We start from the raw sequence: 14,912 nt of genomic DNA on the forward strand, positions 1-14,912 counted from the left end.
GTGAGCTCTGTCTGTGGCAGACAGTGTGCATCCCGCATCAGATTATACAGTCATCAGTGAACACACAAGCAGTAGTGGAAGTCATCATCGGATACGATGGACTACCTTAAGTACGCGTGTGTGCAGGTCGATGCGTACTCTGTCATGACTATGTATTTTTATATGTGTGTGTGTTTGCAGTGGATGGTAACTGGGGAGCGTGGCAGCCCTGGGGAGAATGCTCCGCCTCCTGTGCGGGTGGAGAGAGAACTCGAGTCAGACTCTGTAATAACCCGTCGCCTAGCAACGAGGGCCGCCCCTGCCCAGGAGACTCCACCCAGCTGTCCAGGTGTAACGGCCAAGCGTGTCCAGGTATGGTGTGTGTTTGTGTGTGTGTGCATGGCATGTGTGTGCGTGTGTTTGGCATGTGCGTGCCTGTGTGTGCACTAAACCTGTTCTCTCTCTCCATCTCTCCTAGGCGGGCCTCAGAAGGCGAGAGGCAGCATCATAGGAAACATTAACGACGTGGAGTTTGGAATTGCCATCCTCAACGCCACCATCTCTGACAACCAATCAGGAGGCAGGGTTATACACGCCACCATCTCCAATGTGCCCCGGAGCCTGGGTTAGTTAATAGACATGACATTGAGTTCAATATGTACCCTAATAGATTATCTATGGTGTGTTAAATATATAAAGATGTAGGCTGTAGTTGTTTCTAAGCACAGATCAGACAACAGATTCAGGTTTATTTTGTCACGAAGGGAAGAGCTGCACTAATTGACCCCAGTTCAAACGAATCACCCTGTTTCAAATCAAAATCTTCTTGAATGACCCCTGACCTGACCTCACCTGTTGACCCCATGCAGGCCCAGCTATGAGGAAGCTGATCTCCATCCTGAACTCCATCTATTGGACGTCGGCTCAGGAGCTAGGGGAGGCAGTGAACGGCTACTCTCTGACCAGAGGTGTGTTCAGACGGGAGACACAGGTGGAGTTCGCCACAGGTGAGAAGGGGAAGAATTTGGATGTGTGTGTGTGTGTTTGTGTGTGTGTGTGTGTGTGTGTGTGTGTGTGTGTGTGTGTGTGTGTGTGTGTGTGTGTGTGTGTGTGTGTGTGTGTGTGTGTGTGTGTGTGTGTGTGTGTGTGTGTGTGTGTGTGTGTGTGTGTGTTACCTAATATCACTAAATGGGATAACAGGTATTACCATGAAGACCAGAGAACAAAGGGTTTCAGCCTTTATAAAGCGACCTCTTTGTCCACCAGGTGAGATCCTGAGGATGACCCATGTGGCTCGGGGGCTGGACTCAGACGGAGCACTGCTATTGGATATCGTGCTGAATGGACACATTCTGCAGCTGCCGTCTAATGCTGACATCAGCATCAAGGTAACAGAACACACAGCCCCAGACGTATTACACCCTACACTACACACTCCATACTATCATACTCTCCTCATTTGAGATCTGAAGTGTAACTAAAATCAGTGCTGAAGACAATCTTTGTGTAACATACACAACAGATCTCAAGTTTGGCCCATAATGACAAACTATGATAACCAGACTACAGATCACGATCACAGATCACGATCAAACAATTTAAATGACTTACAAAAAGACAATGAAAGGTGGTTATGAGGTGTAGAACTTGTTGGTTAAGGCTTACCCATGCTGGCTGTTGTTCATCTGACCCAGGACTACACAGAGGACTACATTCAGACTGGTCCAGGCCAGCTGTATGCTTTATCCACCCGGATGTTCAGTATTGATCGGGTCAGTGTGCCCTACTCCTGGAACCACACAATCACCTACGACCCTGACAAGGGAAAGATGCCCTACCTGGTGGAGACGCTCCATGCCTCGGCCATCAGCGCCCACTACCACCCCCTAGAGGAAGTCCTGGAATACAAGATCCACGCCACCATCACCAAGGGTGAGACTTTAAAGTCCTTGTTTTTCTCTCTCTCTCTTTCTCTCTCTTGCTCTCTATACTGTACTTCCCTATTAATTTCCACCCCTCCCCCCTTTTGCCCTCAAAACAGCCTCAATTTGTCGGGGCATGGCCTCTACAAGGCGTCGAAAGTGTTCCACAGGGTTGCTGGCCCATGTTGACTACGATGCTTCCCACAGTTGAGTCAACTTCGCTGAATGTCCTTTAAGTGGTGGACCATTCTTGGTACACACGGGAAACTGTTGAGTGTGAAAAACCCAGCACTGTTGCAGTTCTTGACACTTACTACCATACCCCGTTCAAAAGCACTTAAACCTTTTGTCTTGCCCATTCACCCTCTGAATGGCACACATACACAATCCATGTCTCAATTGTCTCAAGGCTAAACAAAATCCTTCTTTAACCTGTCTCCTCCCCTTCATCTACACTGATTGAAGTGGATTTAACAAGTGACATCAATAAGGGATCATAGCTTTCACCTGGATTCACCTGGTCAATCTATGTCATGGAAAGACAGACTGTTCCTAATGTTTTGTACCCTCAGTGTATTTACTACATTACGTTTCCTCTTCACAATAGCAGCACTTACAGTTGACCGGGGCGGCTCTAGCAGGGCAGAAATTTGACAAACTGACTTGTTTGAAAGGTGGCATCCTATGACGGTGTCACGTTGAAAGTCACTGAGCTCTTCAGTAAGGTCATTCTACTGCCAATGTTTGTCTATGGAGATTGAATGGTAGTGTGCTCAATGTTATACACCTGTCAGCAACGGGTGTGGCTGAAATAACCAAATCGACTAGTTTAAAGGTGTCCACATACTTTTGTATATCTCAGTCTCTTTAACGTAACAACCTTATCCATATTCTGTCAGGTGATCGTAGTAACCAGTGTCCCCTTGGCTTCAGGCTGGACTCTGCAGGACCCTACTGTGCAGGTAATCATGACAGACCTCTTATTTTGGTAGTCTGTCTTCTCAACATGGGGAGTCTGTCCACACCTCTGTTCATGCTGGAGCAGTTTCCTTTGTTACATTATGTTCAGTGGAGATTCACTTAAATGCACATTTTAAATTCACTTGAATGCATAATTTGTCTTGAGAAACCATAAGAAACATCATTTTAAACAGTGTTTGGGGTAAAATGGCAGAGTATAAGTCCTAGCTCATGTCAGTATCCACGTTGAGTATAAGACTGTTATTGTTTGTGTTATGATTCAGATGAGGATGAGTGTAAGGAGAGGAACCCTTGTTCTCATGCCTGTCACAATGCCATGGGAACCTACTATTGCTCATGTCCCCGAGGACTCACCATCTCAGCTGACGGCAGGACCTGTCAGGGTACGCCCCACACACACAAACACACACGCACTATGGGCTAGATTAAATCCGGATCGCGGAAGTATCACGGGAGTTCCGTGTAAAAATGTACAGGTCATTTCCAATTGAGCCGACATACGCAGCGTTTACTGTGAATGCAGTCTCTACAATTCAATCAAGCTATAAAACGGATCTTCTGTGATATTTCTTCCATACGGATTGAATCGAGCCCTATGTACACTGAAAAACAAATACCTATTTAATTCCTCCATACAACCACCTTTACTCGCATAGAATCTCTGCCTCTGTTTAAAGACTTAATGTCTAATGATTCCCTCTCTCTATGTTCTCAGACATTGATGAGTGTTCTCTGGGTGGGCACATGTGCCATGACGGGCAGGACTGTGAGAACACCATTGGCTCCTACCGCTGTGTGATGCGCTGTGGGCGGGGCTTCAGAAGGACAGCCGATGGACACAGTTGCCAAGGTTACACTCATTTCCATTTTCAAGCTTGTCAGTAGTTAATACAGTATATTAAGTGTCATTACTATGTAAGGTTGTTGCGGTGACCACATTACCGTCACACCGGCAGTCATGAGTCAGGGCTCCCGAGTGGCTCAGCGGTCTAAGGCACTGCATCTCCGTGCTAGAGGTGTCACTACAGACCCTGGTTCGAACCCAGGCTGTATCACAACCAGCTGTGATCGGGAGTCCCATAGGGCAGCGCACAATTGGCCCAGTGTCGTCTGGGTTTGGGCGGTGTAGGCCATCATTGTAAATAAGAATTTGTTCTTTAACTGACTTGCCTAGTTAAATAAAGGTTAAATAAAAAATCAGGTTGCTAACGGCCTGATACTCAGGGCTCCATTGTCCCTCCATCAGGTCCTAATGGCATGGTACTCAGGGCTCCATTGCCCCTCCATCAGGTCCTAATGGTCTGGTACTCAGGGCTCTATTGCCCCTCCATCAGGTCCTAATGGTCTGGTACTCAGGGCTCTATTGCCCCTCCATCAGGTCCTAATGGCCTGGTACTCAGGGCTCTATTGTCCCTCCATCAGGTCCTAATGGCCTGGTACTCAGGGCTCTATTGTCCCTCCATCAGGTCCTAATGGCCTGGTACTCAGGGTACTGTTGTCCCTCTAACCAGTCTGACATCAATGCAAATGCAATCAAAAATCACATCAAATACTTATCAAAACAGGATGTTCTTTTAAAACTCACCTCTCCTCACTATAGTTCTGTATTTATAGTGTATGCTTTGATTTCTATGGCATTCTAAGGTTTGTATCATACACTACTAAAGTTGCCAAATAACTCAAAATCTAGCATATAGGACCTGTTTCAAATGATCACTTTTACGCTCAATATAGCCACTTCATATGGGCACGTCCTCCAGAATGGGAAAAATATCATTTCTATTTTATTCAGCTAAGTTCAATTATGTTCTTCTTACTATAAAATCATATAATATAAAATAATGGCAAGGTGATTATAAGCATATTGTATCTTGTCAGCTAAATGAATAATCCTAGAGCCTATGGCATGGTGCATAGCCAGATAACATACAGTAGGCCAACTCATATTCTGTTCTTCAGAAATACATTTTCTTCATATCATAATGTTTCTTCAGACCTGCCTAAGATAAAAAATAGATTTATTGTGATGCTTTATATTACATTGATTTATTATACTTTTTTAAATGTAGATGTTCCAAAAGCTCGCATCATCAGCTTTAATGCATGGTGGCCTGGAGATGCTAAACGTGTTTATGTTAATTAACGGTTAATTACCGTGAGACCAGCAGTCTGTTGCATGACAATAACCGGCTGACAAAAAGCTATTTCCAAGCTGTAATTGTATTATTGTTTATTTGATTTTGGTTCATTTTCAAGATATTAATGAGTGCCAGGAGTCTAACCCGTGTAACCAGCACTGTCTGAACACCATCGGTAGCTACCGCTGTGCCTGTGAGCCCGGATACCAACTCAGGAACCGCCGCTGTATAGGTGAGCACAGTACACTACAGACTGGGTCGGCACAATAGTGTGAAACGGGTTTTGAAGGTTTCAGTTCTGGACCTGACCTGCTTCTCTTTCTCTCTCTTTCTCTCTCTCTCGCCCTCTCTCTCTCTCCTCAGACATAAATGAGTGCAGACAGAGGGTGTGTCGTTCAGACCAGCAGTGTAAGAACATGCGGGGAAGCTACACCTGTATTGACCTTTGCCCTGCTGGCATGACCAAAGGTGCCAACGGGACGTGTGTGGGTGAGTGTTCCAGAACTGGGCATCAGCCCCTTCATACCTCACTCTTACCCCACTTCAAAAGACACTATTCAAAACTGAAAGGAGGATTTTGTGTCCAGTAGATCTGAGGATAACCTACTATAAATGTTTAAAGAAAAGGTTGGGAGTGGGTGGATTTTATATACAGCCCTTTCTGTTTGGTGGGGTAATGGTTTCAATGTCAAATATCTATATTCAATATAAAACCTCTCCATGTGTCTTCCCCCTATAGATATAGATGAATGCAGAGACGGGACCCACCAGTGCAGATACAACCAGATCTGTGAGAACAGCAGAGGGAGCTACCATTGTACATGTCCCAGGGGTTATCGCTCTCAGGGTGTAGGACGCCCCTGTGTGGGTACGTACCCCCTCTACCCCCAAACCACCTCACCCACCACCCCTCACCCACTACCCCTCAGACCGCGACCTCAGCTGCCCTGCTTCTGCACGCAGACCTCCACTATCCCTCACCCACTGTACCTCACCTACTACCCCTCACCTACTACCCACTACCCCTCACCCACTATACCTCACCCACTACCCCTCACTCCTTACCCACCACCCCTCACCCCTTGTCCACTACTCCTCACCCCACTACCCCACCACCCCTCACCCACTACCTCTCACCCTTCACCACTACCCCTCACCCACTATCCTTTACCCACTACCCCTCACTCCTTACCCACTACCCCTCACTCATTTTACATTTACATTTTAGTAATTTAGCAGACGCTCTTATCCAGAGCGACTTACAGTAGTGAATGCATACATTTCATGAATTTTTTCTCTGTACTGGTCCCCCTCGTTACCCACTACCCCTCACCCCTTACCCACTACTCCTCACCCCACCACCCCACACCCACTACCTCTCACCCTTCACCACTACCCCTCACCCGCTATCCCTTACCCACTACCACTAACCCACTACCCCTCACCCACTACCCCTCACCCACTACCCCTTACCCAATACCCCTCACCCAATACACCTCAGCCACTAAACCTCACCTCAGGGGGTCCTGCTTCTGCACGCATACCTCTCTCCATCTCTCCCCCAGTCCCTGCTCTAAGCTGCAGTAATACCCCAGCCAGCTGTGGCATCACATCCTCCCTCTGCCTTTCTAATGCTAATGTAGCTAAAGAACTGTTGTCTTCTGTGGAAATCCCTTACTATCTCATAACTATCACAAAGAGAAGATGAGCACTAGGTACTGAGTGGCTGTGTAGTTAGTGTAAACACAGGGTTAACAGAAAGGTAAGGAGCCACAGACAGGACAACAGGAAAGGGACCTGGAATGAACCTGTCTGTCTGTCATCACAAGGCCAGCATCTCTCTCTCTCCCTCTTGGCTCTGTCACTCTTACACCTGAGTTTCCACCTTTGGCCTTTTGACCTTTCACTCTGGGTTGCACCCAACCTGGGGTCGCTTTGCTTTGTAATGGCATACACTCACTGTCTCTGTCCGTATCCCCTATGACATCATCAACACTGGACACTGATGTCTACTCTGTACCTACTTACCTGTAAAATGTGAATATTTTGTTGCATTAAATTAGATATACAGTATGTTTCATTTAAATTTCAAGTGGCAACATTTTAACTGAGCATCATAGTGAGTTAAGAGACTGTTTGGCAAACCTGCAAAAGTATGTGTTTACAATATATACAGATGACGGTCTCTATCCAATCCGTATTGCGCAAGTTCCGCGTTACAGCATGATTGGAATTTAAAGGCAATTTTCCCACGTTAGCGGAGACTGCATTCATGGTAAACGCTGCATATATCGGCTCAATCGAAAATGATCTTGACATTTCTATCGCACAATCTGTAAAGCTTCAGCGATTGAATAGAGCCCTTGGATTTTATTTAATTCAAGCATTCTTGTTTGGTGTGAGATGTAATTAATTCTCTCATTGAAAAAGTTAAAAGGTGGGCCTCCTGAGTGGCGCAGTGGTCTAAAGAACTGCATCGCAGTGCTAGAGGCGTCACTACAGACCTGGGTTTGATCCCGTGCTGTATTACAACCGGCCGTGATCAGGAGTCCCATAGGACTGCGCGCAATTGGCCCAGCGTCATCCGGGTTAGGGGAGGGTTTGGCCGGGGGGGCTTTACTTGGCTTCTCATGCTCTAGTGACTCCTTGTGGCAGGCCGGGCGCCTGCAGGCTGACCTTGGTCGTCAGTTGAAAGGTGTTTCCTCCGACACATTGGTGTGGCTGGCTTCTGGCTTAAGTGGGCGGGTGTTAAGAAGCGTGGTTTGGCGAGTCATGTTTCGGAGGACTTCCCGCTGGGAAGTTGCAGTGATGAGACAAGATCGAAATTGGGGAGAAAAAGGGGGTAAAATACAACATAAATAAAAAGTTAAAAGACACTTTTTAGATGAATACACTTATGCCTTAGGGACATGATATGTATTGTCAAACGTTGGGGTGATTGTTCCTGTACGTTGGGGTGATTGTTTTCCATCTCTTCCTTTCTCATCCTCTTGTCTTCCTCACACCACTGTATTTTCCCACTTCATCTGCTTCTTCCTTAACTGCCTTATCCTCTGTCTATCTGTATGTTTCCCCTGCTCCATATCCCCCACTTTACTCAACTTTTACTCTTGCCTGTTTTCTTCCTTTTCTCCTCCTCTTTCTCTTCCCTCCTTCCTCCTCTCTCTCTTCCCTCCTCCCTCTCTTCCCTCCTCCCCCCTCTCTCTTCCCTCCTCTCTCTCTTCCCTCCTCCCTCCTCCCCCCTCCCTCTCTTCCATCTTTCCTCCTCTCTCTCCCCTGCTCCCCCTCCCTCTCTTCCCTCTCTCTTCCCTCCTACCCCCTCTCTCTCTTCCCTTCCCTCCCTTCTCTCCTACCCCCTGCCCCCTCTCTCTCTTCCCCCTGCCACCTTTCTCTTCCCTTCTCTCTTTCCCTCCTGCCCCCTCTCTCTCTTCCCTCCCCCCTCTCTCTGTGGTGCTGTGACATCACCAGACAGTAATGAGTGTGAGCATGCGCCCCATCCCTGCGCGCACCAGTGCCTCAACACCCCCGGCAGCTTCAAGTGTGTGTGCCCGCCAGGGCGCCACCTGCTTGGGGATGGAAAGTCCTGCGCGGGGCTGGAGAAGCTGCCTCCCAGCTACCAGAGCTTCTCATACGGCTACAGCTCTTCCCAGCACTCCCCTGAGCGGAGCGCCTTCCAGCGCCAGTACCACAGCCTGGCATCTCAGAGCTACCCCTCCTACGCTGCCACTGGGGGGCGCTATAGGCAGCGTAGACGCAGGGAGGCCCTGGCCTGTCCGCAGGGGTACGAGGCCAGGGGTGGCCGTTGCCTAGGTAACTATAGAGGAGGCAGGGGGACAGGCAGAGGGGGAGGAGTTTGAAAGGAGAGGAGGGCCTGGCTGCATGGCTGTGCTACCTGGGGTTTGCTTCCCCTTGTTTTCTAAAACACCTTTATAACATGTTTCAACTGATAAATGTTTCCTCTGTGTGTGTGTGTGTGTGTGTGTGTGTGTGTGTGTGTGTGTGTGTGTGTGTGTGTGTGTGTGTGTGTGTGTGTGTGTGTGTGTGTGTGTGTGTGTGTGTGTGTGTGTGTGTGTGTGTGTGTGTGTGTGTGTTTGTGTGTAGACATCAACGAGTGTGAGGTGAGGGACACGTGCCAGCATGAGTGTATGAACACTCCAGGGAGCCATAGGTGTCAGTGTCCGGCCGGCTACCGCCTCATGACCAACGGCAAGACCTGCCAAGGTGAGCAGAACACCTCCCCCTCAGTCAGTCAGTCAATCGATGAATCAGTTATTCACGTTATTTATATATCTATCCATTCGTCATTGCTCAGAGAGCATCCCTATATTCTACTATAAGAAAATACATTAAATGAAATCATTTGATGAGGAAAATGTATCTATGTAAAAGTTGCAGGTACAGTATACTCAATAACTGCATCGGTTTAACCACCTCCTGTATTGTGGTGTTATGTATCGGTACATGTTGTATAACTACCTCCTGTATTGTGGTGTTATGTATCGGTACATGTTGTATAACTAACTCCTGTATTGTGGTGTTATGTATCGGTACATGTTGTATAACTACCTCCTGTATTGTGGTGTTATGTATCGGTACATGTTGTATAACTACCTCCTGTATTGTGGTGTTATGTATCGGTACATGTTGTATAACTACCTCCTGTATTGTGGTGTTATGTATCGGTACATGTTGTATAACTACCTCCTGTATTGTGGTGTTATGTATCGGTACATGTTGTATAACTAACTCCTGTATTGTGGTGTTATGTATCGGTACATGTTGTATAACTAACTCCTGTATTGTGGTGTTATGTATCGGTACATGTTGTATAACTAACTCCTGTATTGTGGTGTTATGTATCGGTACATGTTGTATAACTAACTCCTGTATTGTGGTGTTATGTATCGGTAGATGTTGTATAACTAACTCCTGTATTGTGGTGTTATGTATCGGTACATGTTGTATAACTAACTCCTGTATTGTGGTGTTATGTATCGGTACATGTTGTATAACCACCTCCTGTATTGTGGTGTTATGTATCGGTACATGTTGTGTAACTACCTCCTGTATTGTGGTGTTATGTATCGGTACATGTTGTATAACTACCTCCTGTATTGTGGTGTTATGTATCGGTACATGTTGTATAACTACCTCCTGTATTGTGGTGTTATGTATCGGTACATGTTGTGTAACTAACTCCTGTATTGTGGTGTTATGTATCGGTACATGTTGTATAACTAACTCCTGTATTGTGGTGTTATGTATCGGTACATGTTGTATAACCACCTCCTGTATTGTGGTGTTATGTATCGGTACATGTTGTATAACCAACTCCTGTATTGTGGTGTTATGTATCGGTACATGTTGTATAACCAACTCCTGTATTGTGGTGTTATGTATCGGTACATGTTGTATAACTAACTCCTGTATTGTGGTGTTATGTATCGGTACATGTTGTATAACTACCTCCTGTATTGTGGTGTTATGTATCGGTACATGTTGTATAACTACCTCCTGTATTGTGGTGTTATGTATCGGTACATGTTGTATAACTACCTCCTGTATTGTGGTGTTATGTATCGGTACATGTTGTATAACTACCTCCTGTATTGTGGTGTTATGTATCGGTACATGTTGTATAACTAACTCCTGTATTGTGGTGTTATGTATCGGTACATGTTGTATAACTAACTCCTGTATTGTGGTGTTATGTATCGGTACATGTTGTATAACTAACTCCTGTATTGTGGTGTTATGTATCGGTACATGTTGTATAACTAACTCCTGTATTGTGGTGTTATGTATCGGTACATGTTGTATAACTACCTCCTGTATTGTGGTGTTATGTATCGGTACATGTTGTATAACTAACTCCTGTATTGTGGTGTTATGTATCGGTACATGTTGTATAACTAACTCCTGTATTGTGGTGTTATGTATCGGTACATGTTGTATAACTAACTCCTGTATTGTGGTGTTATGTATTGCTATACGTTGTATAACTAACTCCTATATTGTGAGGGCAGATATAGATGAGTGTCTGGAGCAGAATGTCCAGTGTGGGACCAACAGGATGTGCTTTAACATGAGAGGAAGTTACCAGTGTATCGATACACCCTGCCCACCTAACTACCAGAGAGACCCAGCAACAGGGTAACCAGTAAACACACACATTGACTCACACTCTTATGTGCATTTGGAGAGTATTCAGACCCCTTGACTTTTTCCACATTTTATTACGTTACAGCCTTCTTTTAAAATTGATTAAATCGTTTTTTCCCCCCTCATCAATCTACACACAATACCCCATAATGACAAAGCATGAACTGGTTTTTAGAAATGTTGGCACATTTATTAAAAATAAAAAACAGAAATAATACATTTACATAAGTATTCAGACCCTTTACTCAGTACTTTGTTGAAGCATCTTTGGCAGTGATTACAGCCTCAAGTCTTCTTGGGTATGATGCTACAAGCTTGGCACACCTGTATTTGGGGAGTTTCTCCCATTCTTCTCTGCAGATCCTCTCAAGCTCTGTCAGGTTGGATGGGGAGCGTCGCTGCATCACTATTTTCAGGTCTCTCCAGAGATGTTTGATCGGGTTCAAGTCCAGGCTCTGGCTGGGCCACTCAAGGACATTCAGAGACTTGTCCTAAAGCCACTCCTGCGTTGTCTTGGCTGTGTGCTTAGGGTCGTTGTCCTGTTGGAAGGTGAACCTTCATCCCAGTCTGAGGTCCTGAGCACTCTGTTGCAGGTTTTCATCAAGGATCTCTCTGTACTTTGCTCTGTTCATCTTTCCCTCGATCCTGACTAGTCTCCCAGTCTCTGCCGCTGAAAAACACCCCCACAGCATGATGCTGCCACCACCATGCTTCACCGTAAGGATGGTGCCAGGTTTCCTCCAGACATGACGCTTGGCATTCAGGCCAAAGAGTTCAATATTGGTTTCATCAGACCAGAGAATCTTGTTTCTCATGGTCTGAGAGTCTTTAGGTGCCTTTTGGCAAACTCCAAGCGGACTGTCATGTACGTTTTTAGAGATGTCCTTCTGGAAAGTTCTACCATCTCCACAGAGGAACTCTGGAGCTCTGTCAGAGTGACCATCGGGTTCTTGGTCACCTCCCTGATCAAGGCCTTTCTCCCCTGATTGCTCAGTTTGGCCGGGTGGCCAGCTCAATGGAGGGTCTTGGTGGTTCCAAACATAATCCATTTAAGAATGATGGAGGCCAGTGTGTTCTTGGGGACCTTTAATGCAGCAGAAATGTTTGGGTACCCTTCGCCAGATCTGTGCATCGACACAATCCTGTTTCGGAGCTCTACGGACAATTCCTTCGACCTCATGGCTTGGTTTTTGCTCTAACATGCACTGTCCACTGTGGGACCTTATATCGACAGGTGTGTGCCTTTCCAAATCATGTTCAATCAATTGAATTCACCACAGGTTCCAATCAAGTTGTAGAAACATCTCAGGATGATCAATGGAAACAGGATGCACCAGAGCTCAATTTCAAGTCTCATAGCAAAGGGTCTGAATACTTATGCAAATATGGTATTTCAGTTTCTTTGTTTTTATGAATTTGCCCAAAAAATCTAAATACCTGTTTTAATTTTCTCATTATAGGGTATTGTCTGTAGATTGATGAGGATTATTTATTTATTTAATCAATTTTAGAATAAGGCTGTATCATAACAAAATGTGGAAAAAGTCGAGGGGTCTGAATACTTTCCGAATGCGCCGTACCATCATACACACAACCACTAACACACACTTGCATACCGGTACCTTCTCCAGCACGTTGTTTACTATACATTTGTTGCATTTTGTCTGAAGAATCATGCAGTATACGCACTTAAGACCTAGACTCAATCAGATCAAGTGTTAACCAGGGATAGCCGACACCCGCATAGCTGATGTTTTGGCCGTGTCGGAGGTGGAACTATGTTGGAGCTGTAAAATTGGCAAGCAGTTGCTCTTGTGATCATTGTCACAAAGCCATAACCGTCCTACTCACGTTAGAAGTTCAGAATGAGAAGGTGTAGCCTATATAGAAATAATGTTGCTCAAACTGAAAATCATTAAACGAAATTGAGGATTTCTATCAGCCTTATCAAGGTGTAGATTACATCTCACTTTCCAGTGTTCCAACTTGTAAACAGACTGCATTAGATTTCTGTTAATGTGACTCAGTGCAGCCAATGGCAATGTCCCCTTTAGGTATAATTCCAGGAGCCGCTTGTGTATTTGACAGCTCTAACGCTATGCGGATGTCGGCTAAAGCGGATCTGATTGAATAGAGCCCTAAGTACAGAATACCCTAGCGAAGTATCCATGTTTTGTGTTCTGTGTTCTAGGTTCTGTCTGAAGAAATGCCCTCCCAACGACCTGGAGTGTGCACTGAGCCCTTACGCACTGGAGTACAAGCTGCTGTCCCTCCCCTTTGGCATTGCGGCCAATCAGGACCTGATCCGGCTGGTGGCGTACACGCAGGACGGCGTGGTGCACCCCCGGACCTCCTTCCTGGTGGTGGACGAGGACGTGACGTTGCCCTTCGCCCTGCGAGACGAGAACCTGAAAGGGGTGCTGTTCACAACCAAGGCCCTCCGAGAGCCCCACACTTTCAGGATGAAGGTGCGCTCCCTGTCCTACAGCGCTGACGGAGGCATCGAGTACCAGACTACCTTCATCGTCTACATCGCCGTCTCCGCCTACCCCTACTGAGAGCACTTTAAAACGACGGTGTAAAAGGAGGGGGGGGGGCACTGAAAAGGTTGCGACCTCTGTATGCAGCACCACTGCGAACGAGCATGTGTGTGGATGTATGTGTGTGTGGGTGTGTGTGTGGTTGGTTGGTTGGTAAAGCTGCCACATAAGTAAATGGGAACTAGTAGAAAAAGACTGTTTGTATATGAGAACTAAGGTGGGACAGGAGAACAGCACTGCAATCCCAGGAGGCAGATTAGGAAATGACTCAACACTCGCCCCTGGTGCACACCAAAAAGTTTACAGAATAGCGAGTTCCCCTCGGATGGAAGTAAACATCTATTTATTGGCCAGATATCCTAAATAGAATCCTGTTCTCTCCAATGTTAAGAGGCTTTGTGGATCTAGAATGAATTGTTTGACCCTCTTGTACTTTACACTGCCCTCTCCCGTCCACAAGGTGTTGTGATATTTACAGATGACCCAGACTGCTTCTCCAGGTCCCATGATGAGTCCACCGTTGGCCCAGAATGTAGTCTTCCTCCCCTCCTCAGGCTTAAAGTGGTAGAGACAAGAAACATTAGCTAGCCTTTATTTACATCTACCTATTAACTTATTGGGAAGTGCTTGAATACCAAAAAAAGGGTCAGTTCCCTCCTTTGCTCAACTCTTTGGCTGGTTGCTCGCAGAATGTTGTGACATCAGACCGGAGAACAGAGCAAGTCATTTGATTGGTCTGAAATGGTGCCTGTAGAGTCTTGTTGGCGAGAGGAGTTTGGCTGTCTCAGTCAAACTCAGACTTAGATAGACATTGCATCATTGTATCACATCCTCTCTATGGTCAAACTCTTGCCCACCTCAGGTAATCACCCCTCTTCCTCATCCCCAGAGTACACAACACACTCCTCCTCCATTACCAGTGTGTCCGATGGGAACAGTAGTAGTCATTACTTCATTACACTCAATACAATCACAACATTAAAGGTTCATAGGATTCTTTTAACCACTTCATCCTTAGTCAGTTACCAAGATGTATTCTATTTTTATGATTTGTATAGAAGTGTTTGCTTTTTCTTGTAATGTATTTCTATACTGTATTTTACTGTATTACATTTTTATAAAAAATAAAAGATATACAATCATGATAGAGGTGTTTCTGTGACCAGTTATCTGCTGTACCACAAGACTAC

At 45.8% G+C, this 14,912-nt stretch overlaps 1 protein-coding gene across 2 annotated transcripts in view; it reads left to right on the top strand.

Moving 5' to 3' along the window:
- hmcn1 (hemicentin 1) overlaps positions 1-14,867 on the top strand; it is a 240,393-nt gene extending 225,526 nt beyond the window's left edge. Inside the window, exons 92-106 of one of the 2 annotated variants that reach the window (XM_045687880.1) lie at positions 181-351; positions 458-604; positions 849-986; positions 1,246-1,367; positions 1,674-1,911; positions 2,801-2,863; positions 3,146-3,265; positions 3,598-3,732; positions 5,139-5,252; positions 5,384-5,509; positions 5,760-5,888; positions 8,489-8,830; positions 9,122-9,241; positions 11,047-11,173; positions 13,374-14,867. In XM_045687880.1, the coding sequence (XP_045543836.1) occupies positions 181-351; positions 458-604; positions 849-986; positions 1,246-1,367; positions 1,674-1,911; positions 2,801-2,863; positions 3,146-3,265; positions 3,598-3,732; positions 5,139-5,252; positions 5,384-5,509; positions 5,760-5,888; positions 8,489-8,830; positions 9,122-9,241; positions 11,047-11,173; positions 13,374-13,740 (2,459 nt within the window). In that variant the 3' untranslated portion in view covers positions 13,741-14,867. The remainder of the gene's footprint in view (positions 1-180; positions 352-457; positions 605-848; positions 987-1,245; positions 1,368-1,673; positions 1,912-2,800; positions 2,864-3,145; positions 3,266-3,597; positions 3,733-5,138; positions 5,253-5,383; positions 5,510-5,759; positions 5,889-8,488; positions 8,831-9,121; positions 9,242-11,046; positions 11,174-13,373) is intronic. The other variant, XM_045687881.1, reaches the window with a different exon arrangement.
- The last annotated feature ends 45 nt before the right edge of the window (positions 14,868-14,912 follow it).

Source organism: Salmo salar, chromosome ssa10 (genome assembly GCF_905237065.1).
Source record: "Salmo salar chromosome ssa10, Ssal_v3.1, whole genome shotgun sequence".
Lineage (NCBI taxonomy): Eukaryota > Metazoa > Chordata > Actinopteri > Salmoniformes > Salmonidae > Salmo > Salmo salar.